The sequence below is a fragment of the Echinococcus granulosus genome (assembly GCF_000524195.1).
Source record: "Echinococcus granulosus chromosome Unknown EG_S00044, whole genome shotgun sequence".
Classification (NCBI taxonomy): domain Eukaryota; kingdom Metazoa; phylum Platyhelminthes; class Cestoda; order Cyclophyllidea; family Taeniidae; genus Echinococcus; species Echinococcus granulosus.
Window position 1 is genome coordinate 137,132 of NW_020170424.1, and position 26,542 is coordinate 163,673.

The 26,542-nt window shown below is 40.2% G+C and overlaps 1 protein-coding gene across 1 annotated transcript; it reads right to left on the minus strand. All coding sequences in view use genetic code 11, as the record gives it.

Annotated features, from left to right (window-relative positions):
- Window positions 1-690: 690 nt before the first annotated feature.
- Window positions 691-26,542, minus strand: EGR_05686 (hypothetical protein; the record flags this gene model as incomplete). The annotated part of the gene is made up of 52 exons (XM_024494935.1): window positions 691-792; window positions 1,261-1,323; window positions 1,481-1,519; window positions 2,814-2,870; window positions 3,121-3,159; window positions 4,621-4,659; window positions 5,155-5,202; window positions 6,500-6,538; window positions 6,645-6,692; window positions 6,767-6,796; window positions 7,441-7,479; window positions 7,823-7,861; window positions 8,220-8,267; window positions 8,342-8,371; window positions 10,111-10,158; window positions 10,920-10,958; window positions 11,396-11,434; window positions 11,718-11,744; window positions 12,168-12,209; window positions 12,783-12,830; window positions 12,983-13,024; window positions 13,143-13,172; window positions 13,255-13,293; window positions 13,659-13,694; window positions 14,425-14,475; window positions 14,698-14,736; window positions 15,416-15,454; window positions 16,149-16,187; window positions 16,298-16,342; window positions 17,119-17,142; window positions 17,466-17,504; window positions 17,605-17,643; window positions 17,743-17,772; window positions 18,878-18,916; window positions 19,233-19,271; window positions 19,464-19,502; window positions 19,573-19,602; window positions 19,710-19,739; window positions 20,326-20,367; window positions 22,669-22,710; window positions 22,787-22,828; window positions 22,938-22,967; window positions 23,558-23,596; window positions 23,993-24,025; window positions 24,158-24,226; window positions 24,429-24,467; window positions 24,549-24,584; window positions 24,668-24,727; window positions 24,818-24,856; window positions 24,937-24,977; window positions 25,052-25,094; window positions 26,516-26,542. 52 exons carry the CDS (start codon window positions 26,540-26,542, stop codon window positions 691-693), a joined length of 2,154 nt encoding a protein of 717 aa, XP_024350631.1.

Here is a 26,542-nt window from a genome sequence, read left to right on the forward strand (position 1 = left end):
TGGATTTTAATTGTTTCCAACGACTCTTCTGTTTTAGAGATATGCGTCCCGATTTCGTGTGTTAGGATTCAATTTCGATTGGGCTTAAACCATGATGCTTAGCTGGAATTATCAGGAAGATAACATTTTTTTCGTGTTTGTATTTTCCATAGCAACCGAAGTAAACACGAGACACCAAAGCAGTTTCATTTCTAGTGTACATAATTTCTTTTTACACGTGCTTTAAGTGTGTTAATTAATCGCGTCCAGTAGCTCACATCTCATGAGTTTTTGTGAATGGATGCTTTTGTGGTGTCAGTAGACTGCAGTGTGAAGTATCGCTCCACCTGTCTATCACATAAATTGTTGAAGTCTTCCACGAGCACCTTATTACTAGTTACCACAGCAATGCAGCAGTGCCTTGGGTGCCCCTTCCCGAATTCCTTTTGAATATGTTCATCACTACCAGAAGTTAAGCATATTTCACTGCATTAAGTTGCTGTTCAATTAAGCAAAACCTCCCGGCCGGTGGTGTAATTGATTTACAATGGATATTCCCGTCATAATCTGTTATTAAGGATGTTTTACAATAAAAACTAGAATTTTTAAAGAGCATGCGCTTCAGCATGAGCAATGCACTCGCTTTTATCATTGACCCAAAAAACCGTGGAATTTTCGAGATAACGGTAATTGTCCAGAAAATCATTTTTTTTATAAGTGGATAAACAGATTAATGAGAATCAGGTAAAAGAAGAAGCGTTGGGATGAAAGAACTCTGCTGTATTCAAACAGGTCGGCTTGAGTTTTTTCCGTCTTCAAAAAATGAAAGTGCTTAAGATGAACCAGTTCATAAATATGGCAGTGATTTTAAAGTATTGGATGTATTGTGGAAATTAAAGTAATAATCCTAGAATATTTTAGCTTCACGGTAACAATGAGCTTCTCTTTTATGCCCTCACCACATCGGCTTCTTAGTTGGCGCTTTCTGTTGTCTGGAAAAGAAGGTAAGTTTTACTATTTTACTTTTCCCATAAAATTCAATTGCTATTTGGCTGAACAAATGATTCTTAATCGGAGATTTCGCCCACCTTTGCGTTAACGCGTCTTTGGAAAAACTACAAATGGAAAGTAATGTTATGGAGCAAGTTTGTTGGAGTCATTAATTACCCTGCCCAATGGAACAAGGTTTTACTGTAAACTTTGAAGCAGCAAAGTGTGAAGCAGATTGTAGAGTTAGTCACACAAAAAAACAGAGTGATGGGAAGCAGAAATGGGGGTTACCTTTGCTAAGTTATCCTTATTGCGTGAGCGTTGGGTGTCAGTTGATGCGGAGTAGGAAACCAACTGAAAAGGAATAAAAAATGTATAAGGCAATGAAAAAATTGGCCATTACCTTTGAACTGGTGAGCAATTGACATCCTGAGGCCGTTTACCAGAGGGAGGAAAGGAGTCGACGTAAAAAAACCAGTATTTGGGCTAATGATGAAAAAAGGAAACTTACACCAGAGGAGCTTGTGAGTTGGCCAAGTGGGGTAGCTGTCTGCAAAAGTGTGGATAAAATAATTTCAAGTGTCGTCACTTTCACTGCTGGCCTGCATTAGTAATGATCCTTCTCATTGCCTTTACTTAAATGATGCTCTTCAGTAATATGCTTAGGTGCCTTAAAGAATTAAATGACGAGTTCCACTTTTAACTCCAGTCTTTAACGTAGACAAATGTTGGCCTTTTGAGGTAATCTAGATATTGTCGAACATCGCGAATGCTTTGGTCTCAGGAGGTGGTTCCATTTCGTCGTTTTAGAAGTCGCCTCTTTCCTTCCTGATTCTCAAACATTTTACAGTGGCCGACTGGCAAATATCAAGTTAAAATAGACTTAAGTTTGGTCAAGGCCAATCAAAACACCAGAAGCACTAGAGAATGGGATCCATCGTGTCTACGGCGTAAAATCAGAAGCCGGTGAGCGGGCACGTGTGCATACCCCTTTCTCTCAGCTTTTTCATGCATGTCGACAATAGGAACACCCTCATTGTGTCTCCATCCCACTGCTTATTAGAAGCGGCAACCCGAGAGCAGAATCCAAGCTCCTTAACAATCGGTGGTATCTAACTTCCACATCTACCGAGCGTTAGCTTGAACCCGCATGGGTGTTTGCTTTCTTCCTCTAGTTTTTAATGGACAAGTAGCTTCAGCTTCTTCCACCTGATCGCTCGCCAGCCCCAATACACATTTGTCCATAGGCATATTCACCTTTTAGTCTTCCGCATAAAAATAATAATGGACGTGGACCAAACAAACCTGGATGAAGCCAGTGAGATGAATAAGTGAAAATCAGTGGTTTAAATGATTAACTTTAGTGGGACTTCGTACTAATATCCTGAGGATCTGTTGGTAACGTCTGCAGCACCAGAAATTATTCATCCGATTTTCCAGGAATTCAATCCACCTATCGGGTTTCCTGTGTCAAAAAATCGAACTACCATGGATAAGCAAGAATGAAACTGCCGCAGGGCTTCCAGCAATCTGTCAGCAATTACGGACCCATAAGTAGCACTCCCAGTTGAAGTATTTGTCGTCCTGAGTACTCTGGCTTGGAGCTCGGCAGAATTAAAGGCTAAGCACACAATCAGTAGTGCATGACAGGTCTAGACTCGAAAGACGCTGTACCATCTATGAAAACCCGTTCATTTAAGCTGAAGTGCTTCATTTGCACTAACGCGAAACTAAGTACGGAAGCTGTTTGAGGGATAGTCTTGATCTTGTAAACTTGACACTAAAAACTTGCACAGGTCGTGTGGCGAGGGTGATTAATTATTTACAGGGTATGTAAAACTCACTTTTGTGTGACTTTCCACAGTTGTAGAGGTAGTAGTAACAGAAGCATTTCCCGTTGCCTGCAAAGCACGGAACAAACACCCCTTATTACGCTGCTGAACATTATCTACTTATCAGCGAAATAAGTTGCAAGATACATTAAAGAAGAATGTTTTCTTGGCTAGTGAAATGTTAAATCACTAAACACCGAAGCGCTCAGATATCCTTCAATATATTATGTTTGAATGTGGATGTGAATGATGGGGATGAAGAGCCGGAGGACTATTTTACATCATCGGTGTTGCCGAAAGGCAGATGCAGATAACTTACAGCAGCGGGGATGGTAGAATGACCAGTGCGACTAAATAACTGTAAGAATAAATATAATTAAAGTAAGTAAGCTGCAAACTCCATTCAAATCGGGACTTGGAGAGTCATACTCACAAAAGAGCATGTCATCATGACAAAGCTACTCATCGAAGTGGATGGCAAGTGTGTCACATAACTCTCAGTCAAGGGGGTTATTTTTAGGTCAGTTTTATTCGGGCGGAGTAAATCAAGTTCAAGCGGCAGGTAGTGCCACTACTCTGTAATGATAACACAGAATTTGTGGATGTCTGCTCACATTCAGGGAAGACTTTAAGCACGGTCTGTATGGCAACAGCCTCCCTCTCAACCACTCATGGGCAAGGCAGAAGGGTGGGTTAAACGTTTTCAAGAAGGCCCCAAATTTGACAGTGACGGGTTCGTTCCATGTACCCACCTGGTAGTTACTTCTGTCTGCATTTAGCTGGCGGTAAAAATATCAGAGTCTGGGAATTAACCATAAAATAGGACGAGACGAATCTATCCATTGTAAGGTTGAGTGAATTCATGTCCGACCGTTTGAGACTGCAAGGTACTCACACAAATTTTAACTTCGGATAGACACAGAGGTGTTGACTAGCCACAATGACCTGAAGGAGCACTTTGATGAAGAGGTTTTGCTTTCCTGGATGGCATCGCTACCCGTAGCTGGGTCATGATACATAATTTAATGATGGAATGAAAACGAGTATCGAAACGATGGAAACATGCTAGGATGGCCAAATTGGCACTGATAATAAAGTGAAGCAAATTGTCCGCGAAATAGCCGGACCGTCAAGTCTTTTCATGTCGAAGCTTTCTAAAGAATAATTAAGTGCCGGAATAGGTCTAACATAAACCTATGTCAATGAAAAGTGTGGTTTCTACTCAGTCAAAGTGACTCTTCCAACTTTTGGTAAGTCAGCTGTCACAGTTTTACTTAAGTACTCAATATATTGACCAGAAACTGAAAACTAAAGCAGATCAATCAGTGAATTTTGTGGCATTTTCCAACGAAAATATTATTTTTGTCGCAGAAGTCTGATAATGCCTCATGGAGGCACACATGAAGCATTTCTGATGCTAAGATTCTAATGGGTAAGAGCAGTAGGACACATGGAGGTAATGCTGTGGAAATACATTAAGGAATGTTGAATGGGATGGCGGTCATGAAGCCGATGAGTTTGGAGGAATGATGAAATAAAGTAGTGTAAGGTAATATCCAAAAATGCCAGAATTGGTGCGCCAGGTGGAACCCTTAGTGAACACGGTGACCGTCGTGTCCTTGGGATTAAAGAAGTGGGGGAAAAGTACTGCTGTATAAAGAGACACAAACCTTTCGAACTTCATTTGATGAAATCACAAAAAAGGCAATTTAAGGGCAGAGTGAGTACACAAAATGCCACTGCATCCCACAAGAACCATCTGCTGTTCCACAATGACAAGACACTATGCATCATGAGGAGTAACCGATCAAGAGTTTACCTTCCCAAGGCCCTCGTTTCTGGTAGTTCGCTGAGTCTCCTAATACAAGAAAAGACAAGGTGGCTAGGGTTTGTTGTATCAGAGGAATAGAAAGTATCGCATTTAGTGCTAGTATTTTACATGTGGAGAAGAAGGACAACGAAGAAGGTGACTGAAGGGGCTCGTCCAACTCACGGTGTCACGACTAGTATACCAGCTTAAGGGTAACTTCAAGATGTCATGAAGACAAATGGAGTGCCCCATGCACTGAGCACAATGGAGTAAACAATTACGGTAAGGGGGGGAGGTAGAACCATCGTAAAACGTTTGCGTATACCAATGATGATTAAAAATAATATTTAATTGTGTCGTGTACTTTTATAAAGGCTTCGTTTTGGAGGGATTCTGAGCCCCCTAGAAATGGGGATGGAGGCGAGAACCAAGTTGTATTAACGAGGAATAAAGACTACTCGCAAGCAGATGGGTAATGAGTACTAAATGGAAAGCAGATTTCATTTGCCAAATCTCTTGAATAACTCAAAAGGCATAGCTCACGTTGGTGTGACCTTCAGCTGTGGTTGTTGCAGTGTGACTTTCCACTGCCTGTAAATAGATGAGGGGAGTTAGGGTTTGTGGGTGTGTTGACGGCAGACTTGATGTCGATAACCAGAGACCCCAAGCGCCTGAACAAGAGCATTAAAAATAGAACCCAATGAAAACATATAACTTATTTCAGCTGTATGTGACAGCCTATAAATTCAACCGTTTTTGCCAAACTACTCCAGAAAAAAAATTTTTGGCAGATGAAGCTCTCCTCCTTTCTGCTCAGTGTTTAATCTTATTTGACTAGAAGATTGGATGGGTAAATCAGGGCGAAGTCAATTAAAGATGGAGCAGGGAGTAAGATTCAATTCTATTCTGAAACTGTAGGGCAGTCAATCTAGCAATCTCCGACGAATAGGACCTTTCTGGCTTAGGAATCGAATTTAAATAGCACGAAATTGTGCTCAGGGAGATCAAAGGCACTGTAAATGGGCCAGAGTGAATGGACAAGTCCAACAGACATTTTTTGGGTATGCTCGTTCAGATGTAGGTTGAACGGAGATACAAGTAATTATCTTTGCCGGTTGCCTACTTTTCCGGAACGTGACGCCTTAGCCTGAACGTGATGTTCTTTAAGATAATAATGTTACATTATAAAGCGGTCCACAAGGACTTCTGCACGGCTTTTTGGACGAAAGGCGAAGGCGCAATTTTGTGGCTTTTCATTGTGATGGAGTACGCTGTCGTCCACGAGAACCATACAGTAGGTGGACGAGATGAATGGTAAGGAGAATCGCTCAAGGTCAAGAAACTGCTGAATCTCGGCTTACGGTTTACTGATCGTCAGTGCACTCAGACGTCCATAAACGGAAAGGTGTCACAAAGAACGTGGTAATAACAAGTGCCTACTGATCCGAGTGACAGATTTGTCACTTTCGGTGTCGGCATTGGGCAAGTAAGGAATGCAACTGACTTACGGTAGAGGTGCTGGAGGATTGCCCAATACGACCGAACAACCGCAAAACAAGAGACAAGCTACTTGGACAAATCATCTAACTAAATCTGACGCGAGGGTAAATTTCCTAAAGGTCAATTTCTTCCCCTTCCTTAAAGCTACCCATTATCTGTCTATCAGTCTCGCCTGCTAATTTCCAGTTGACATTCAACGCACGAAGACCAGTTTTACAGCAGGCGAACGAAACCTAGACAGAGATGGATCCCTGGGCCGTTCCCGCCGATATTTACAAGGTCACCATTAGTACAGTAATGCACCAAAGCTCATTCTGATATTTGACACCGGAATGTAACTATAAATAACGGCAATGAAAGGCAGTTGATGGAACATCCTATTACTTACCTTTGTGAGGGCTTCCTTTTTGGATGGGTCCTGAGCCCCCTAGAAATAGAAAGGAGGTGAAAAAAGGAGATACGTTAATGGGAATAGAAGGCTGTTTGAAAATGGATGAAGCGTGAACGCTTGATAGCTGAAATCCATAACTCACATCGGTGTGACTTTCGACTGTGGTCGTAGAGATGTGACTTCCCGCCGCCTATAGACGAATGAGGGAATTAGGGGGTTGTTGGTGGATTTAAAGCAGAGTTGTTAAAAACCTATTCAACTTACCTGATTTTGAGTGCCAGAGGCTCCGGGTACCTGAAAAAGAACATTACAATTAGAATCCGATGAAGATTTGTGCCATTTTAAGTAGTACACGAACCATCTCAAACTAGTTCGAGTGGGAGAATTTGTTTACAGCCAGTGCTCTTCTCCTCGTTTCACCTCTTCATCATGCCTTTTTGGTCAGTACTTAAACTTTTTGATTAAGAAATTCGACAAAAAACAGGGCGGTGACAAATGACTATGGAGAAGAGGATAAGTTTCAGTGTTATCTGTAATCTTCACAATTAATGATCTGGCATAACCTCCAAAAAAGGGTCTTTCTAATTCAGTAATCGAAGGGGATCGCATGTGGAAATCGGAATCGGGAAGCACGGAACTACCAACTGAATGGAACTGCCATTGTTGTGGATCTACGTTATTCTGGAGGAGTGCGTTACAGGCTATAACAGACGCACAGCAAGCGGTCAAGATGAATGATAGGAGAAATAGTTTAAGATCAGGAAACTGCTCCATCTCGGCCTATATGCTGCTACTTTCCAGTGTGCTCAAACGTCCCCAAATGAAAAGTGCAGCATGGAAAACTGATGATAACCAATGCCAACTGATGTGAGTGATGGACGTGTCAGGTTTAATGTAGACATTAGGGACATTGGGGAGAAGGAATGCAATTTACTTACAGTAGAAGTGATGGGGGATTGACCAATGCGACCAAATAACTACAAAATAAGAGGTAAGCTACTAGAGGAGATCGTCCCAACCAAACTTGACACATGAATGCAATACTTGAAGGTCGATCTCTTCCGCGTCCTTTTAGCCCCCGCCAAAGAACCAGCAGTCTCGCCTGCCCTTATTTGCTCTCTCACTCCAATATTTAGTACTTCGAAATAATTGAATTGCTGACTAAGTAGAATAGAATGAGGTAAGCAAGGTAATCATTAGTTGCTCTTGAACATGGAAACCGCAATGCTATTGTAGACTGATAGATGTCAAATAAAATTTTGCCCAGGCCCTTGAATAACGATGCAAAGACAAAAGTTAACTGCCAACCGAACAGCCTACTTTTGTGCAGCCTGCCTTCATAGACGTAGTTTGAGGCTCCTACAATATGCAAAAGATAAGGTAATTGTTATTTGAAATTCCGAGGATAGAAGAAGGTGCCTCCATGGGATGATAGGGTGATAGATAATTGAGAGCAAGATTGAAGTCGAGCTGGGTTAGTGGATGGATGGATAGATGGATGCGAACCAGATAGATAGATGGATGTATGGACACAAAGTGGATGAGCAAAATGATTAGATGGATGCAGGAATGATGAATAGGTCTAGGATGGATGGAGAGGTGGATACGTTAATGGGAAAGGAAGACTGCCCGAAAATGGATGAGGTGTGAATATTCGATGACATGCAGATGTTCACATTCGTGCAGTATCGTGGATGATTGTAAAAGCTCGACTCACGTTGGTGTGACCTTCGACTGTGACTGCGGTGGTGTGGCTTTCCATCGTCTGCAGACAAATAAGGAAAATTAGGATTTGTCGGTGCGTTTACGGTAGAATTAGAAGAAACCTTTTCAACTCACTTGATGCTGAGCGCCAGAAACAGCGGGCACCTGAACAAGATCATTAATCATAAAATTTAGTAAAGAATTATGGCTTATTTCAGTAGTATATGATATGCCACAAAAATCCGACTAATGTCGTAGAACTACCCCAAGAGACGAATTTGTTGATGATTAATGGTCTCATTCGTAGTCTTACGTCTATCCATAGCACAACAATGGTCAGTATTTAACCACTTTTGAACAGAATGATCGGATGGATAAATCATGACTAAGTCTGTTTACGACTGGAGTCAACGGTAAGTTTTAACCCTGTCCTAAATCTGCGAAACCGTCAACCTGGCAGAGGCTTCAAATATTGCAGTTGACGTTTGCCTACTTTTTCACAGTCGTGGCATTTGAAAGACAGTGATGTAATTTAAGACAATACCAATGCGTGGTAGAGAGGCTCACTAAGCCATCTGCACAACATGGCCAATGGTATGCATGGAACTAGTGACCGAACAGAACCGTTACTGTTGCACCTCTACGCTGTTGTGATGGTGTGCACTACCGCCTACAACAGCTGCACAGCAATTGGGCGAGATGAATGGAAAGGAGGAAAGTGTAAGGTCAAGGATTTGCGCTCGAACACTAACAATTGGAAAAATGCCACGGTGATTGGTGGTAATAACTACGTCTTTCTATTTCAGACCACACATTTGTCAGGTTTTTTGTTGACATTGCGGTCAACAAAGTTGATTCTACAGTACGACGAGATGGAATTCGGTTGACTTACCGTTGGGGCGTTGGAGGGTTGGCTAACGCGACCGAATAACTGCACAAGTGGAGGTAACTCACTTTGGGACACCGAACCCACCACGCTGGATGCGAGTTTCAAATTCTTGAACATTAAAACACTTCTCCTTCTTAAGGCTGCCCATTGTCTGCTTAACGATCTCGCCTAAATTTTCCCCTCTCTCTCTCCCTCCATTACTTATCACTTGGAGGTGAAACAAGAAGCCGAATAAATGGGAGGATGCTGACACGCACATTATGAATTGACTTCAAATAAGGAATTCTAACTTCATCGTGGACAGACAGTTGTCGCTTATAAAAAGGCACTGGAACGACAACTCCATGGGCACATAAATTTTTGAGGCAAAGAAGAGGCCGAAAACGATATTTGGAATCTATCATAAAATACGCAAAAATAAATTTGTATTTTCCTATTTGATGGAGGTTCGAAGGCAGAAGTCAGTCGTTAATCAAATTGCCTACCTTTGTACGACCTTCCTTCTTACAGGTAATTCCAGATTCTTACAAAATTTAAAAGATCACACAAGTGACAATTGAAGTGCTATGAAGAAAGAGGCGCACGATGGAATGATGGGCTGGTAGATGATAGAAAGCCAAATGTAGATAGATGGATGAATTGATGCGCGGATATGGGATGCATGCTAGGCTTTGGGATGGATAGATAGATGGCTGTGTCATTCTCTCCGATGCCCATACGGTTTCTATTATTACAATCATGCATGAAAGTTCATTCTGACATTGGACACCGTAAACGATGAAATCGTGAATGCTGGCAATAGGTGACAATGTATTTGACATCTCATTGCTTACTTTCGTGAGGACCTCCTTCTTAGGTGGATTCTGAACCTTTTAGAAATGCAATGGTGGTGAGGAACGACATGCATTACCAATAAAGGCAGACCACTTGAAAATGGATGAAGTGCGAATGTTGGAATATGTTCAGGCAGTCTCATTTAGGAAATGGCGTGAATGATCGAGAATGCGTAACTTACGTCAGTGTGACTTTCGACGGTGGATGTAGTGGTGTGACCTTCCACATCCTGCAGACAAATGAAGTTTATTTAGCAGTTGCTGCTGCTCCTATCGCAAAGCCAAAAAGGCCTTCTATCTCACTCGATTCTGAGTGCTGGAGACTCTAGGTGCCTGAATAAGAACATTAAAATTACGACCCGACGACAACATATGCTTTTACGGTAGAATATGGAATATATAGAAAAATTTGACCAGTTTTGTCGGACTTCTTCCAATGAAAATGAAACTTGTTCCCAAGTTAGTTCTATTTCTCTCATTGTGACTGTCTAACATGCATTCTTGGTTGGTATTTGAACTTATTTGATTAAAAAATTGAACTAGGGGAACAGAGTTAAGTCTATTCACAATGGGGCAAAGGATTGGGTATAATCGTATCCTAATCCTGTGGAACGGTTGGTGGAGCAGAGTCCCCAATTAAAAGAATATTTCCACATCAGGGATCGAAGGAGATTGCTCGTGTAAATCGGAATCGGAAGGCATGGAACTACCAACTGAGTGGAACTGCCATTGTTGTGGTGGAGCACGATACCGTCTGTATCAGCCGCACAGCAAGTGGACTGGATGAATGCTAAGGAGGATCGTTTAAGATCAAGGAACTACTGCATCTCCGTCTATGTATTGTTGCTTGCCTGTGTACACAGACGTTCGCAACTAGAATGTGGCACATGGCACGGTGGTGATAACCAATGTTTACTGAGGCGAGCGATGCATTTATCAGGTTTAATGTTAACATTTGGGACATTGGTAAGAGGGACTGCGATTGACTTACGGTAGAAGCGATGCTGGACTGACCGATGCGACCGAATAACTACAAAATAAGGGGCAAACTACTCAAAAAGATCATGTCTACAAATCCAGACGCATGGATTCAATTCTTGAATGCTTATCTCGATTCCTTCCTTAAAGCTACCCATTATCTGTCTGTCAATCTTGACCTACTTTTTCCCTCTCTCCTCCCATCACTTTGCATTTAGAAGTAAAAAGAAAAGCATAATGAATGGGACGAGGTAGGTGGAGTAATTATGAATTGCCCTTGAACAAGTTATTGAAACTCCGTTCCGGCAGACAGTTGTCAAACGCGTAGATTGTTTGTTTTTGTCATTTTAAAAGGTATGAGAACGCAAAATTTATAGCCTCATAAATTTCCAAGTTATTAAAGAGGACGTAGTTGTTATTTGAGCTTGAAAGTGATTATGGAGGGGGAAAATAAAAGAAGTTATTCCTCTTGTTGATTAAATTGCCTACTTTTGTGCGACCTTCCTTCTTAGTGGTGGTTCCAGGTTCCTGCAAAATTAAAAATTCAGGCAACTGACAATTAAATTCTTACGAATGGAAAGAGGTGCCTTGATGGGATGGCAGTAGGATGGGTGCTAGATTAAGCTTTAGATAAATGGATGGATTCGAATGGGTGGATAAATAGATCGATTTCTGAGATTCAAAGCTCTTCAGCAGAACAATATTGGATGATTTTTTCCCTGAATTTCAACATCTGGATGAAATCGTGAATGCTGATGGGCAGAGATAATTTATTGAACGTCAAAGAATCCAAGGAGTTCAAAACACTTACATCAATGGTCTTGGACTGAGCGAACAACTACAGTGGAGAGAGACACTTCAAGAGAGTCTCTTTTCTAACTGCTCAACACACTGCCTCTTCTTCGTCTGTATTCCATTATTTTACTCATACCCATATCACCCTTTTAAAGAATCAGATCCAGTCGCTTCAGAAACGTAATAGATGGGGTTAGTCGAACCTAGGTGACTCTTTAAACCTAGGTCAGGGATTAGTAAATGGAACAGTTAAAGAAGGGAAGGTATGAAGTTGTTTCTAGGCTAAAAGAAGCCGACATTCCACCGAGTAATTGAGTTGCCTACCTTTCTTTTAGGAGCGTCCTGTGATAAAGAGAGAGGTAAAGCATTAGAGAGTGAGAGATAAGGTTCAAACAGTGATGTCAAGAGAAAATAGAGAGATGACATCATAAGGCGTGGAAAAGGTGTCCATGTGCAACAAACCCACCTTGGTACTGTTTTCTGTTGTGGTAAGACTGTATTCAACTGTCTACAAAAGAAACACCCAACAATGTTGCGTGAGCCGGAAAGGCAAAGGCACATAAGGGAAGGTAAACAAGTTAAATAACACTGAAAGTAGTAATGTCTTCTCAACTAACATTGCGCCTATGTTTAACCATGTTTGATGGAAAGAGCTTGTCAACGCTATCAACTACATATTAACATATCTTCCCCAGTCCTACAACAGATAGGCCAATTATTTGTCTCTTTCTACCATCCATCCTGCTTCCACCATTAATTAGTCCACCTCGCCTTTTTCCTGTCTTTCTAATTACAACTACGCACAATGAAAGCGGCATCCAACGCTCATCTCTGTTTCATAGTCACTGGAAGGAAAAAGTGATCTCGAAGAGAGACCGAAAAGACAAGTTATCGCTATTATCAACACAAAGTTCCAGTTGGGACGGAGCTTAGTACAAAAGGGACACCCGGTGTCCAAACTACAGCGAATACTTCGGCTGATAAAGTAGATCATGAGGGCGGAAACGTCGGAGAGGTCAAGGTCAGGTCAACACTTAGTAGGAAGAGCATAGCCGAAAGGCTAAATTTATTGATTGCTAACCGTTGAAGAGCCCTCCTTTGTAGTCGAGTCCTGAGTCCTTGGAGTTGTCTTCAAATTAGATAAAAATGCAGGAAAAGATGTCAAAACTAGGACTGAAAGATTAACAGTAGATGGAAAGATCATTTATTACATGGAAGAGCATTCACAAGACTATTCAAGGGGAGAGGAGTGGAGGGTCAAAGTGACCGGTCATAACTTACATTACTGGTGCTTTCTGTTGTTGTGAGAGAGTAGTCAATAGTCTAAATCAAAAAATGAGCGTCACACCACTAGATTACTGTCAGATAGAAAAATTCGATCATGTTTATCTTCATGGTTGGGTAAATGAAATGCAAAGGAAGGAAGGCCTTTACGACATACTTTGCTTCGGTTCATCGGACGCCTGGCTGCCTGTAAGGAGGGGGAGCGGAAAACGTTTATGCTAACCGCTTTGTGATGGTGATACAACAGGATTGTAGCTGAGATTACTTACACCAAAGGCACTGGTCGATTGACCCGTACGGTTAAATAACTATAAAAGAAAGGAAAGAAAGCAGTATATCTGATGAGGCTGTCTTCGCGGTGATGGAAAGTTCTACCACAGATCTTATCCTCCAGTTTGTATGTAAATATTCACCCACTCATCTACCAGTCTAAGCATTCGCCCACTTATGCTCTCCCCTTGTCCTTCTTAATGTCAATTAGTTCTGAAGGTTGGATTGTAATGCCTTAGCAATGTGTCAAGCTGAAGCAAACATGAATATTCATCGCCCGCTCTATAACAGCTATATCTGTGAAAACTTAAAAGTTAAAACCCATGAGAACTATAAAAGTGGTGGCGCATTTTACAAGTAAAAGTTAAAAACAAATTTGAAGGGATAAAGGTTCATTGCCTACCCTTCCAAGGCCCTTCTTGGAGGTGTTTTGCGCCTCCTGATAAGTAAGACGGGAATTATTGAGAGAAGGGAAAACAATCGCCTAAAGTAGCATCTAAACTAAGGTGTGAATGGTCAAAAGCTCACATTGGCGCTGCTTTCCTGTGTTGCCCACAAAAGAAAAGGAAGGTATCCTGTTAGTGACCTGCTACAGTCGGCTAAGGAAGAAGGCGTGTAAATCAGCGGTGTAAAAGGGCTGGAAGTTATATCTTCCACACACACCCCAGGTCCCGCCTCCTTAGGAAGCTCAGTAGTCAGCAGCAGGAAATCAGGAGTGGGTGGAAAAGAAAGAGATTCTACTAATGTGACTGTATTTAAACGCAAACAATAGTCTTTAGTAGGAAAGAGGCTAGAGTGAAGCGACCAGAACCAGAAGGTCCAATTCACCAAGTAGTAGTATGACCTCACTAGAGGGACTACCTTGGCACTCTTTAAGTGTCTGGAAGCATTTTTACTAATTTTTCGAAAGAAAACTAGTCTCCTATCTACCGCAAAACTTTTCTTCCACCAATTATTCGACTAATCAAGACCCAACGAATCCTCAACCAAACAACATCCAACAGAGGCAGAAGAGAAATATAAAGAAACAAGAATCAAGTGATCACTGACTTGACTAGAGAGGAGAGTAAACAAAAGTGGGGGATGGAAAATAGCAGCGCTTTCAGTGTATTAAAGAAAAAGAGCGATGACACCCAAAGACAGGTAATAGGAAAATAGGTGAAACTCACAGTAGTATTGCTTTCCACTGCGGTGGAGGAACTCGCCACAGTCTGCAATGCCTTAATTAATAGAAAACAGGTGGAAAGTGAGGAACAAAGTAGATAGGGATTCAAGTGAAGAAAAGGGATAGTTTAAACCAACCGTTTTAAGTTCAGCAGGCTGTTCATTTTTCAGCAAGAAGAAGAAGTAAAGGTTGAAATGAAGAACGAATGTTGCTAGAGTTGTTGTTATTATCTTTTTAGATGCTTCAGCGGAGAAGGAAATAACCGTGATTAACTCACTTGAGGCGTGTTGGTGGTTAAAGTAGTACGACCAAATAGCTGTAAAATGAAAGTTGAAGAGGCACCCTTCATTTATTTTAACGGCTATCTAGAATATGTCCACTACCGCCCTAAACACCTATTTAGCTATCCAAAGTTGGCCAACAAAATTCGGTGGAAATATTACAGATACCGAGGAGGTGTGGTATAAATCATGATAGACGGTGAGAAATCAAGCCTTTCAATTTCAGATGCAGAATAGAGCCATGAGGTCGCCATTGGGTGGATTCAAGGTCACTACGAGTACTGAATCCTCTGACTGCAGCTGACACAAAACATCACTTCATTCAATGCCAACACATAATACAAATAATTAATTGTTGTCCCAGGGTGACAAGACAACATGCATCATGAAGAGTAGCCAAATAAGAGTTAATCTTTCCAAAGCCCCCGCCTCTGCTCGCTCGTTGAGTCTCCTAACACAAGGCAAGATAAGACAAGGCAGCTTTATTAGTCGTATCGGAGGAATGCAAATCGTCTCATGTGGTGGAGAAAAAGGGAGACTAAGAATGAGTCTGAAAAAAAAGTGGCCAAGCTCACAGTGACTTAACTATTAGACTAGCTTGGAAGTAGCCGTAAGACGTCCTGAGGACTAATGGCGACCTCGAATGCGCTAGACACGATGGATATTTGCGGATGGCAATGATGACGAGGGTGAGTAGTTACTTGCATCGCTTACCTTTGTGGGGGCTTCCTTTGTGGATGGATTCCCAGCCTCCTAGAAATGGAAATGGTGAAAAGATTTACAATGTAAGTACTGATTCTATCATAAATGAGGCATCGACAAATGAAGAAAACAAAAGTGCCGTTGTAAGTGATTCACAAGAGAGTGAGTAGATGGGTTGACATTACAATCGTGTGACTTTCAATTGTTTCGTTTGCAATTAAGCCAACCAACTGCAATGATGACGAAGGACAAAACTCCAGTAATTTACTTTATATTAGCTGAACGGGTGAGGGATGATTAAAGAGCGAAATCAACTGGAACAAATGAATAGCTCCGAAAAAAAATGCGTACTTGGAACATATTCTCGGCATAATGCCCAGAATAATGGTCTTAAGTTTAGCGCTTCACCTGCTTTGATTCCTCTATATTTGTAATAAAATGCTTTTCTTTCGGTCTGACTATCCATATCTTTACTAAATAAGGAATGCTTGGAAGACATTGTGCTCAATCTGGGATTAGAAGTGAGAATCAAGGATGAAAATAAGAACCGTTTAATTGTAAGATATTTAGAGAAAACGTAAAATTTAAGGAAGGGCTCGGGAAAGATAAACCCACTTTCGGTCCTAGTATATGCAGAAAGCAAAGCCGAAACGGGTAATGCTTACACTAAGGAAAGATATTAGGTTAAATTTTTGAAACTCCCGGTTTGTAGACGAATGTAAAATAGGGGAAAAAGGTGGCTTACCCCTCCGGAGCCTTCCTTTGTTGATAAGAGTTGAATCTTCTACAAGGGAAACAAATAGGAAAAAGTTGAAAAATATAAGAGGTGTTTTCATCTGTTGTCAGATATTTTTGCCATTAATCCAGATACTTTGCTAGGTTGGTAAAGCATACCTTTGTTTCCTTGTCGCGTCCATGGTTCTCGTCTGTGGCCAACTTCTAGAAACAAAACAGAACAAAACTCACAAAATGACAGTGCACCTAACTTCTCCGTAAATTTAGAAAACTGTTTTTGTGTTGCAAGTTTGCCACTGATGTGCAGAAATGAATTACTCCAGTAAAGAGGAGCACAATAATTTTCTATAAAGTAATGAATTAATTACTATCAAAAACACACCATTCGCCCTTTTAGTAATCGGACTTGACTTGTAAATGAAAAGGGATACACAGCCTAGGTATTTGAAAATTGTTGCTGTCTTAATTTTGAACTACAAAAGAGAAAACTTGCCATTATTTCATGTTTCTTTAGTTAAACACAAAACAACCTATATGCACTATATGACTACCAAATTTGGTCATTCGTACTTGATTAAAACGAAACTATTACTTATTTGGGACAAAGGTAGATACCTTCAGTCAGAAGAGGTACCATGGTTAGAATTAGAGCACGGGTGCCCTACACATCAATCCACTTACAGATTGAAAAAGCTAAATAGCAAAGCAAACAGTGGTTTGTAGTTTTCTTTGAGGATAGTTCCTCTACTCTCAACTTGAATTCGTCAAATATCAAGCAGAAATTGGGACAAAAGGTTCTGACAACTTTAAACAAATAGTAAGGCCATTCGAGGTTAGTCTCAAGGGAACCAGGATGATATAGGTAATGTAAACTAATTATTTTTTTGGAAAGTTTTCTTTAAGCTTAATAAAGTGAACTGTGCAAAGTTAGAGCTACCGCATAGTCCACCACTATCAATTCTTAAAATTATACGGCTTACTTTGGTCAAGGAACGACCGGCAGGCTAAAAAGTAATAACAAAACCATTTAAAATTAACAGGTTCAATCCTACGCAAATATTAAGTAGAAGAAGACCAGTTCCTGTCTACCATTTTGCTTCCTTCTTTATTAGATGCTTGGTAACTTGCCCAAAATTTTTGAAGAATGTGTATTTGATTAACATACCACAGGAAAAATAAAGCATACTAGGATGATAGCCAAACTGTGGCAAACTATAGATCATTTAAAATACCAACTAGAGAATCATGACTTCTGGGTTTCGTGGTGTAAATTTAGTAGGGTCTGGTAGTGTGCGTTCAAAACTCTATTAATGTTACAAAAACTTACACTTTTATGGCTTTCTACGCTTGCTGAATATTGAGGCGCCTAAAAGAGCAAGATGTCATCATTTTGCACCGCGAATTAGATCCTCGGCTAGCTAACATGTTAATTACTAAAAGCATAATTTAAATACATATAAATTTACGCTGGCCAGGTCCTGTATTATGTTCGAAAATCCAACTGCCTACAAATGAAAGGGGTAAATGGTTTTGCTCTGCTAAAAAAACCATGCTGGCGTAAGGAAGTTGTTAAAATAAATTTTTATTTCAGTTGGTGCACCTACAACAGTCTGATCTCCATCAGAGGCAGACTCCTGTGGGGAATTAAAACACAACATTCGAGTGTAAGATATTTTCCATCGCACATCTTACAATCGGGCGTATGGTAAAAATAGTATTTTGATTAGGCTTGTATTAGACAGGTGTCTTTAAAACGAATGAAACAAATAGGAAAAGTGCTCTAAGAGGAAAATAGACTTAAATTCTTCATTAAAGAACCAGCTAGGATTTAAACATTCGGATTCTTCAAAGAATATATTGTTTTTGCATAACTATAGTTTAATTAAAATGTTATTTTTTAGAACAACTATTAAACACGTATATTATTAGAACGTGTACAATAATTTCTGCGCAAATGCGAAAAGTAAATTAAAACACATTTTTTTTGTTTTTCCACCTTGGCTGAGGTTTCGATATTGTGCAGCCAAAGGCAAATCTGGTTAAACCAGCTTATTCCAGAGTATTCGTGGCGTAATACGTAAACAAATTCAGGGGAAGTCGAGATGAGGTGAATAGGTGTTTAGTATTGGACTAGAAATTAGGCACATAAGCCGCTGATTGATTCTTCCGTACTTAAAGAAGTAAATATTGAGCTATTTCACGGTACCAAATTGCCAGATAATACCTTAACTAATTTGTGTTCACTTAAGGTCACATTTAAAACGGATTGCTTACATTGCTTGGAAACGTGGTCCAGCAGGCAAAATGCATACCAAATATATTTTTTAGACGACGCCATACCAGTCCAGGAAAAAGATAAACTCAAATGCAAAAGGTACGAAAGTAATAAGACAATTCACTTTTTTGCTGGTCTCAGCGTTTGCTGTACGCTTGGTTCCCTAAGGTAGACAACAATAGCAATTTGGGTATTTAGCCAATTGTCTACCAGCCAATTACCATCCGCAAGGGTGGGCACAAAATTTGGAGCAAGATGGGGGAGTGACTTTACAATTTGCTTGCAAGCCACGTACATCTTTGCATACTTCGGCACAAAAAGCATGACAGAATAAACAACTCTTGTGGCTACCTCTTAAACAAAAAGGATTGAGATCATAGATCCCAGGCTTGTAACTAATTTTTAGAAATGAAGTAATTTTTACGTCATGATCTGAGATGCAAAGGACGGCTGATTGTTGCTACCTTTTTGAAAAGTCCAACAAGCAATTTTCGTTGGGCTATCTACAAGTAAGGAAAAACTTCTCAAGTGCTTTTTTCAGGAGTTTTCGTCTTCATAATATATGTTTTGTAAAGGCTGGAGCAAAGAATTTCAGTAAGGCCTCTCACAAGTGCCCTAGAAACTTGAACTTCGATACAATCAAACAAAACCAGGCCTACAAACTAAGCCACTTATTCCAACCTATCGTACGTGAAAGAAGTTGAAACAGAAGTGAAGGTAATAAAAGAAAACAGAGCTCATTCTTAAACCACATAAAATGAAAACCGACTTTTACTTTTATAAATTAATGTTAAATATGAATAAACCATTCAAGTTTACCTTTTCTTGCGTTTGTTCCGGATCATAACTATCATTAACCTACAAAATAAAGTTGTGTCTGGCTTTATCCCCATAAAAAAAGTCATGAAACCAATGCCTCTTTAATAAATGCAGACCTGAGAACAAAGTGGAGCAGTTTTTAGCTCTGTGCAATTGCAAAGTTTAAACGAACGCAGCATGCATGTTTAGAGGGAATTCAGACATAGACAAGTAAGTCATGTGACAAGTTACATTTCTTAAAGCATCTGGATTTGGGGCGTGCCGAGTTGCCTAGGAAGCAGTGAAAGAGACCGTGATTGCATAGCGGAATAGAAGGCATAGAAAAACCATCGCAACTTACATTGGTTTGGCTTTCAACAACTGTGGCTGTCTAAAATAGAGGTGTATATCATATGAACGCGGTCTCTTCAAGTACTCTGCAATGCGGCAGATGGATAGCGAAAAGTAGACTCCATTTTAAATTCCCTCTTGACTGACCTGCTGTGTGTCATTAGATGGCGCGAATGCCTAAAGAATTGAAAGGAAACAAAGTGATGGATCGCAGAGGCAATAACCAATGAGCCAAGTTCAATGCCGCTCTCCAATTCACTTAGCATTGCCTCCGACAAATCTAAGAGCTTAATTCTCTCTAACCAGCGAGTAAGCACCCCACATGTCTCGCTCTTGAATGAAAATAGCACTTCTATTGCTTGTTTGGCTCTTCATTTTAGTTCCACAAACAAGGCTCTGTGGTTATGCTTCCGCTGGGCAGAGTGGACTCTGTGCTATACTAGTCTCCTCTCCAAGGCTTTGCGTGCGTTGGCAACACATATTCTATGCTAGCATAAAGTTTTCCTTCCACTTCAGGAAAGACTCAAGGCCCTGCATAAACTTGAGTTAAGCCTGTTTACACATGCTTAACATCACAAGCTTAGTGTAGCGGCAATCTGAGTGTCCTACTGGAGTCACCGAACCTGGCACCTTGAAGGGCTTTAAAAGTTGACACGTGCCTTGGTAATTACTATCCTCTCGTCATTGGGTGTCACACCAAGTAAAATGACAAATAAGCACAGGCGTTGGTGAAAAAAGAAATAAATTTTAAGGCGCTCCTTACAACTTCTTCACGAACGGATTTCTTCTGAGTGAAGGAGGCTCTCTAAGAGAAGAAAATGTTAGGCTTAATTCAACCTCAGTAAATATTTTTTTTCAGTTAGGGATTTAAAAGATGTTTTAACTACCAAAATGATGATGCAGAAAAAGGAATCGGGTAATGCTTTCGATGATTAAATTAAGAAATGTCACCGTTAATGGCGTAAAAAGGAATAGTTCAAAATACTGGACTACACTATATTGATTTGGTGGCTTGTTTAACTGGATGCCTAGCGGCGCGGGCCCTTCAGCGTTCACGGGATGTAGCTCCCCTCGCTGGTGGTGTCGATAGCCTTCCAGCCAGTTTTACTGTAACATTCGTGCATCCTTCGTACCAGCGAGCCTTAGTACAACTGTGGAAAAGACTTAGAGCTCTCCACAGCCCCAATAGAAGCATAACTCGTCAAATAATTTGAAAGTACTTTTCGCCCCAGCCCGGCGTCGCCAAAGCACGACTTGTGACTTTGGCAAGCGGTGACATCAAATCGAGTGTTACAAGCGAAGAGGCTGATTTAAAAGAGATGAAAGGGATAGAGAATGGTCTCGGCGTGAAGACAACGTCTCGCATAAATTTTCTTTGAGCAGCAGCTGAGTAGGTCAGGGACTTTTGACAGCCTACATCTCATGAGAAAAAGTAGAATTCTTGGGCTGGGGCGCTCTGGTTTTGCCCCGATCTCCCTGACACTGTGGGTTTTGCAAATGCCTTAAATTCAAAGCATCAGACAAGACTGGTTTTTTTCATCTTCTTTGGAGGAGGGACACACCTGTGGCTGACTCTCCTTCCTAAGCTAAAATCTCCCATCAAGGGGGCTTTCATCTTACGCCTTTGGTTTGTCGATTTAAGCTGTCGAATCCCACTTTTTAAAACAAAGATCTCATTTTTCCAGTTTTAACACTTCAAAAAAGGACACGTGGATTTCAAAACTAACCCTGTTTGTTGTTATCGCTTGTACCAACTAAAGGTGAACAAAAGCAAAACATTCAGCTACTTCACTTGACGTTCGATTTGTAAATAACAATAGTTGAAATTGCCTCAACAAAAAAATGGAAGAAAGGTGGTTGGTTTTACAAACAAAAGTTTAATCAAGCGCTATATTTATGTGGAACAAAATTACCTGAATTCGGGAAGATGGCTATAAGTAGGAAAAGGCACAAAGCACAGATTACTCTTTTTCCAAGCCGATTAATGATGCTGAAACGAAAAGCAAATTGTTGCGAAGAATTACTTTGACATTCTTTTCATTCTGAGTCCTTTTTCCACTGATCTGAAAAGGAAGATTGCATGTAAAGATCACGGCAGTGGGCAGCAAAGGGGCCATATTATAGCTGAAGAAGTTGAAATGCTACTTAAATAGACGCCTTTATCATTAACATTTGATGGCAAAATTTACTTAAAAATATCTGAAAAAATAGAGGGAAATAAAGTTTTGAACTAAAAAATGAAGCAAAATGGCATATGACATCGGTTAAAGCATCTAGGGACTGTTGAGGCGTGGGCAGTTAAAGATTTGAATGGCAAATCGTCTAGCTTTTGACCTTAAAATGAGAAAACCCAGTGGTTTAATTCTTTGTTTTGGGGTGTGTTTGCCTGCGCAAACGCTTCAGGCTCCGCGGCATGGGCTTCGGGCCATGCTAACAGCCTCTCAGCTCCTTTGACCCCTGGTAAGTTGTGTGTCCTTCCATTGCCACTTTGGCCTATCACGACCTCAGACAGGGCCCAGTTTGCCTCATGAAATGTAACTCCATGTTATTGCATGGGCCTTAATGCGATTCGGTAGATAAAGTAGAAGGAATTGAGCTCTTTGAACATGCATAACGGCCTTGTTTAACTACCTTCGCGGACGAAGGTTGGCAATTATTGAGGAGAGCAGTTTGGGCATTCTTGACCAAATTTGATGCATCATTGGTGTTCTGGCACCCACAAATCCATAATCCAAAGGTGCAAAAGGTTTAACTTCGAAACTAAATACTATTCCCTTTCTACTACTCAAATCATTTAAGCGACCTGTAAAGAAATATCACCTGCCTAAGTTTTCTCCCTGACCGGGGAATAGTGTAACTGATTGACAGTAAAATTGATAAAAATAAGACCCTTTTAATTTAAAAAAGACAAATCCTTGAATGCAGGGTTAAACAGAGTGGATAAGCAAATAGCGACAGCTTTTCTCTGGAATTACTGAATTAAGCTATACGATTCCACAAATACTTTTACGAACCAAATGTCGCTCGTTCTATGCTTTAAAGTTTGAATAAAGCGCGAGGTTTTTGAGGCATGATTGTAATGCAAAGGAAGAAAAACTAAAATTACCTCTGTGCCCTTCTGAGCTGGTTCCCTATTTTGATCGCTAGTCTGTCAGAAAAAACCGTTTAACCCTGAACCACGAGGTGTCAAAGTATTTTTCGAATAAACGACTGCCTGAACTCACAAGTGTGTGGGTTTCATGTATTGTGGAGGCATATTCGACCATCTGTCAAGGGAAAAAATGGGATTTATCAGAGAGGGGGAGAGGGAATTTCGTAGAGGGAGCTAATGGGAAATGAAATCCAAGTCGACTAAAAGTGTCATCTTTGCCGAACCTGTTGCTTGCCACCGGAGTGTTTTGATGCCTACAAAGGTGAAAGCAAGTGTCCAAATAATCCATTATAGTGTAGAAAAACAAATGGTTAATTGTTTTCCTAGGTTTGGGTAAGTTTGGAGTGATTTTGTTTGTCTGTTCAAGTTGGAAAAAAAGCAGAAGATAAACTTCTTGCAGAATGGTGACCATCAAGGTCGTATTTATTCCACATCTTGCAAAAAATAGAAAATTTATCTGTCCAGCCGCCATTTTTGTGTAGTGTCTTTCGTGATGATGCAGAGGCCGTAAAACCCCAACCATCCAAAATTATTACTGAGGAGAGAAGATGAAAGCACCTATCTATATTTGTCAGGGCCTACCTACTTTCATGACTACTTATGAAAAAGATTTTATTAATAGGACTTTCGCTTGTTTAGTATATAAAGTTCTCGAAGAAGCTTCCAAATTACAGCTGATCTTTTTCGATATGGTGTCACAGATAGGGAACAAACTACTCAATGGAACGCAAACAATCAAGCTACAAAGTCTTTTGTCAAAAGACTTAAATGCGCCGAAGTTTTAGATAATTTGATTTTCCAGAGAAAAGTGGCAAAAGTTAAGCATAAGATAGCATAACAATACCTGCTGCATCTGTTCACGTCTTAAACCGCGCCCCAACGCCTAAAATCAAGATTTTAGTGAAAATTAACGTTCTTGCTAGTGGTCCTATCTTAGGTCATGCAAAGTGTAATTATTACAAAATAAGAGATGTTTCTTTTAAAAAAACTGCGCTGCAAATTTTTTCATTAAGCCTATAATATTTTGTCCTAAATTTGCTTCTGCGCAAAAAACTAAGAAACTCACGCTTAATCTTTTTTCCTCAGCAGATTGATTTTATAAGTTAAATAAATAAATAATTTAATGATGGAAATAATTGTTCTGTTGAATCATCCATGCACGAGAACCAATCAGAATAACGAGTAGATGACCTTGAGTCACCCAATGGGTGATCAGCCCTATGACTATGTGATGGAATAAGCTAGGCGATTGTAGGTATGCTAAAGAACATCAACACACCATATCCACTTCATCAAGGGGCTTATATGAGACCTAAAAATAAAGGAAAATGGAAAATTAAATCTAATAAGGTTTGGTGGAGAAAAAGCAAGTGGGCAATAGCAGGCCGGCGTGTTTAAACAAAGAGCGTAAGATTTTGCTGCAAAATACAAAGGTAGCAGTTACCAGGAGACCCGGTCTCGTCAATTCGTTTGACAATCTGCCTTGTCCATCGTGGGATTTAGTCGAGGCCAACTAGGGCAAAATAACAAACCTCTTTGATTGCAAACAGACTGGTGAATGAAGCCTATGTGCCGGGAATGACTGGATGAATGGTATCCAAACAATAATCCAGCGAGATGGTTTTCGCTCATGTTTTTACTTAAAATCTGTACATCTGAGTAAAAGTGAAGAAAGGCGACCCAAGGCACCGATCTTTTTGTAAACAAGGAAATACCTCTTCTATTAACTCCTCCTTCGTGCATCGTCCGACGGCCTGAAATTTAAAATTAACTTTTTTATATTTGACATTAAAGAAAACAAAATTAAAGGGTTTATTTCACCGAAAAGGCCTTACTGTACATGCTCCGCCCGTGTAAGCGAAGTCCTGCACCTGGAATAGTGGATAACAAGATCATAGAAACAGATTTTCACAGACGTGCTGGATCAGGAGTGATTATTTCCAAGGCACCTTACCTGACATCCTTGATTTCTACTGCGAGGCGGAGAGGCTGTTCTGGCATAAGTCCCCTCTGTCTACAAGGAAATATTCAGTCAGTGCTTTTCTTTCGGCAACTTAAGGTAATTTAACCCACATTAAGTGAAAGCGTAAGGAAGAATTATTACCTGTTGCAATAAGGATGTTGTTTTTGCTGACATAGTTTTCTAAAAGAAGAAAAGAAAAGTGATATTTTGGCAGCTATAGTCACCCCCTTCATTTAAAAGTAAGTGTCAGTTGTGGGAACTTTACAGGCGACGTTAGTGCTGTGGACTTTCCGACTGGAATCTTATAAGGAAATAAAAAAGGATTTACCAAAATTTAATACAAATTCATTATTTTATTCTTATTTTTAGTAAAACTTGCCTTATTTGCTGTTTGACTTGTCGTGGTACTGACCATCACCTAAAAGGAGGCATTCACAGCTACCATCCATACATTTTAATAGGTTACTTCTGATGATGATAAAGAACTCTTTTCTTGCATAAATATAGTAAAATTCAATCCAAATTCATTCCGCTTTTGCGAGTCAATAGGCCTAGCTTGAATTTGAGTGGTGGCATGACCTCGGTCAGCCTGACCAATCGCCAGTAAGGCTCCGGAGCTTCACTTTCAGGCTACCATTCTGCAAGTGCCACGAGTGTGCCACTCACTGCCTGAATACCACTGAGAATGGGCAACGCCGAGCCTTATAAATTCACACAAAGATGATAAAAAGCACACAGATATGACCGATGCGAAGAGCGAAATTACCACTTAGTGTTGTGCTAGAAGGCACTTTAATGCATTTTTATGAGCAAGTAATTGCTTCTCGCCTCATTGTATGAGGCCCCCTACCAAACTGGGATGCAAATAGCTGCCCAACTTTTAAAAGCAATAGGTGTAAAAAGAGTACAAAACTTTTCATTTTTAAGAAAGAAATACTGTCCACAGGTACGTACCTTTGAAGTAGTGGTCCCCTAAAATATAGAATCAAAAATGCTTTTTCAAATTCATCTACCCATTCCTAATGGTGATATATGAGGAGGCAGGGGAGATGAAGGAGTTGACCAGCCTCAACTTTTAGCGGCACCAAAATTGGCATACCCAACCCACACTCCTCGTTGACAAAAGGAATGAAGGAGTGTCCGTGGTTCAAATGACCATCCCCCCTTCTAATGCCCAAATATGAGGCAAAAAGGAAAATCATTTCTTTTTTGGTTCTCTTTTAATCTATAACGTGAAAAGATGGCAACTTAAGGTTTTTCATACAACCAAAACAGACATTTTTTTGTCTATTAACCAATACCAAGAGTTTTTTGTTTTTCTAAGGCCTAGATTAAAACAAAAAGAGTGTGAAAATATCAAATTATCCTGTGAAAAAATTTCCTAACCAGAAAGTGATTAGCTCTCTAAAGTAATGGGGTAGAATAAAGGGGAGCAAAAGATTTTTTGTTCCATCCGCAAATATTCAACTGCCTTGACAATGAAAATTCGAAACTTTGTGATAAAGAAAGTGGAGCAATTTGGACTAACTAAAAAGGGGATCAAATAAATAAATAAAATATCCTACAGCAAAACAAACTAATTCACGGCTTGGAATAGTGAAAAGATCTCCAAATCATGAATATTTATACAGGAGAATAGAGAAATAAATAAATTAGTTAATTGACACTCAATTTTTTGATCGAAAATCTGTTAAACCCTTTTCCCTCCTTATCCCTGGGCCAACCCTTTAATTGCCTTCTATGCACTATTCAAGGGCAGCGAAAGGTGTTAAAGGAGGGCATAGCAGAAGTGATTGTTTTAATGAACAAATTAGACGGTGTAATGAAGGAGGTACTCACCATGGTGTCGAGGCTCCAAATCTGCAT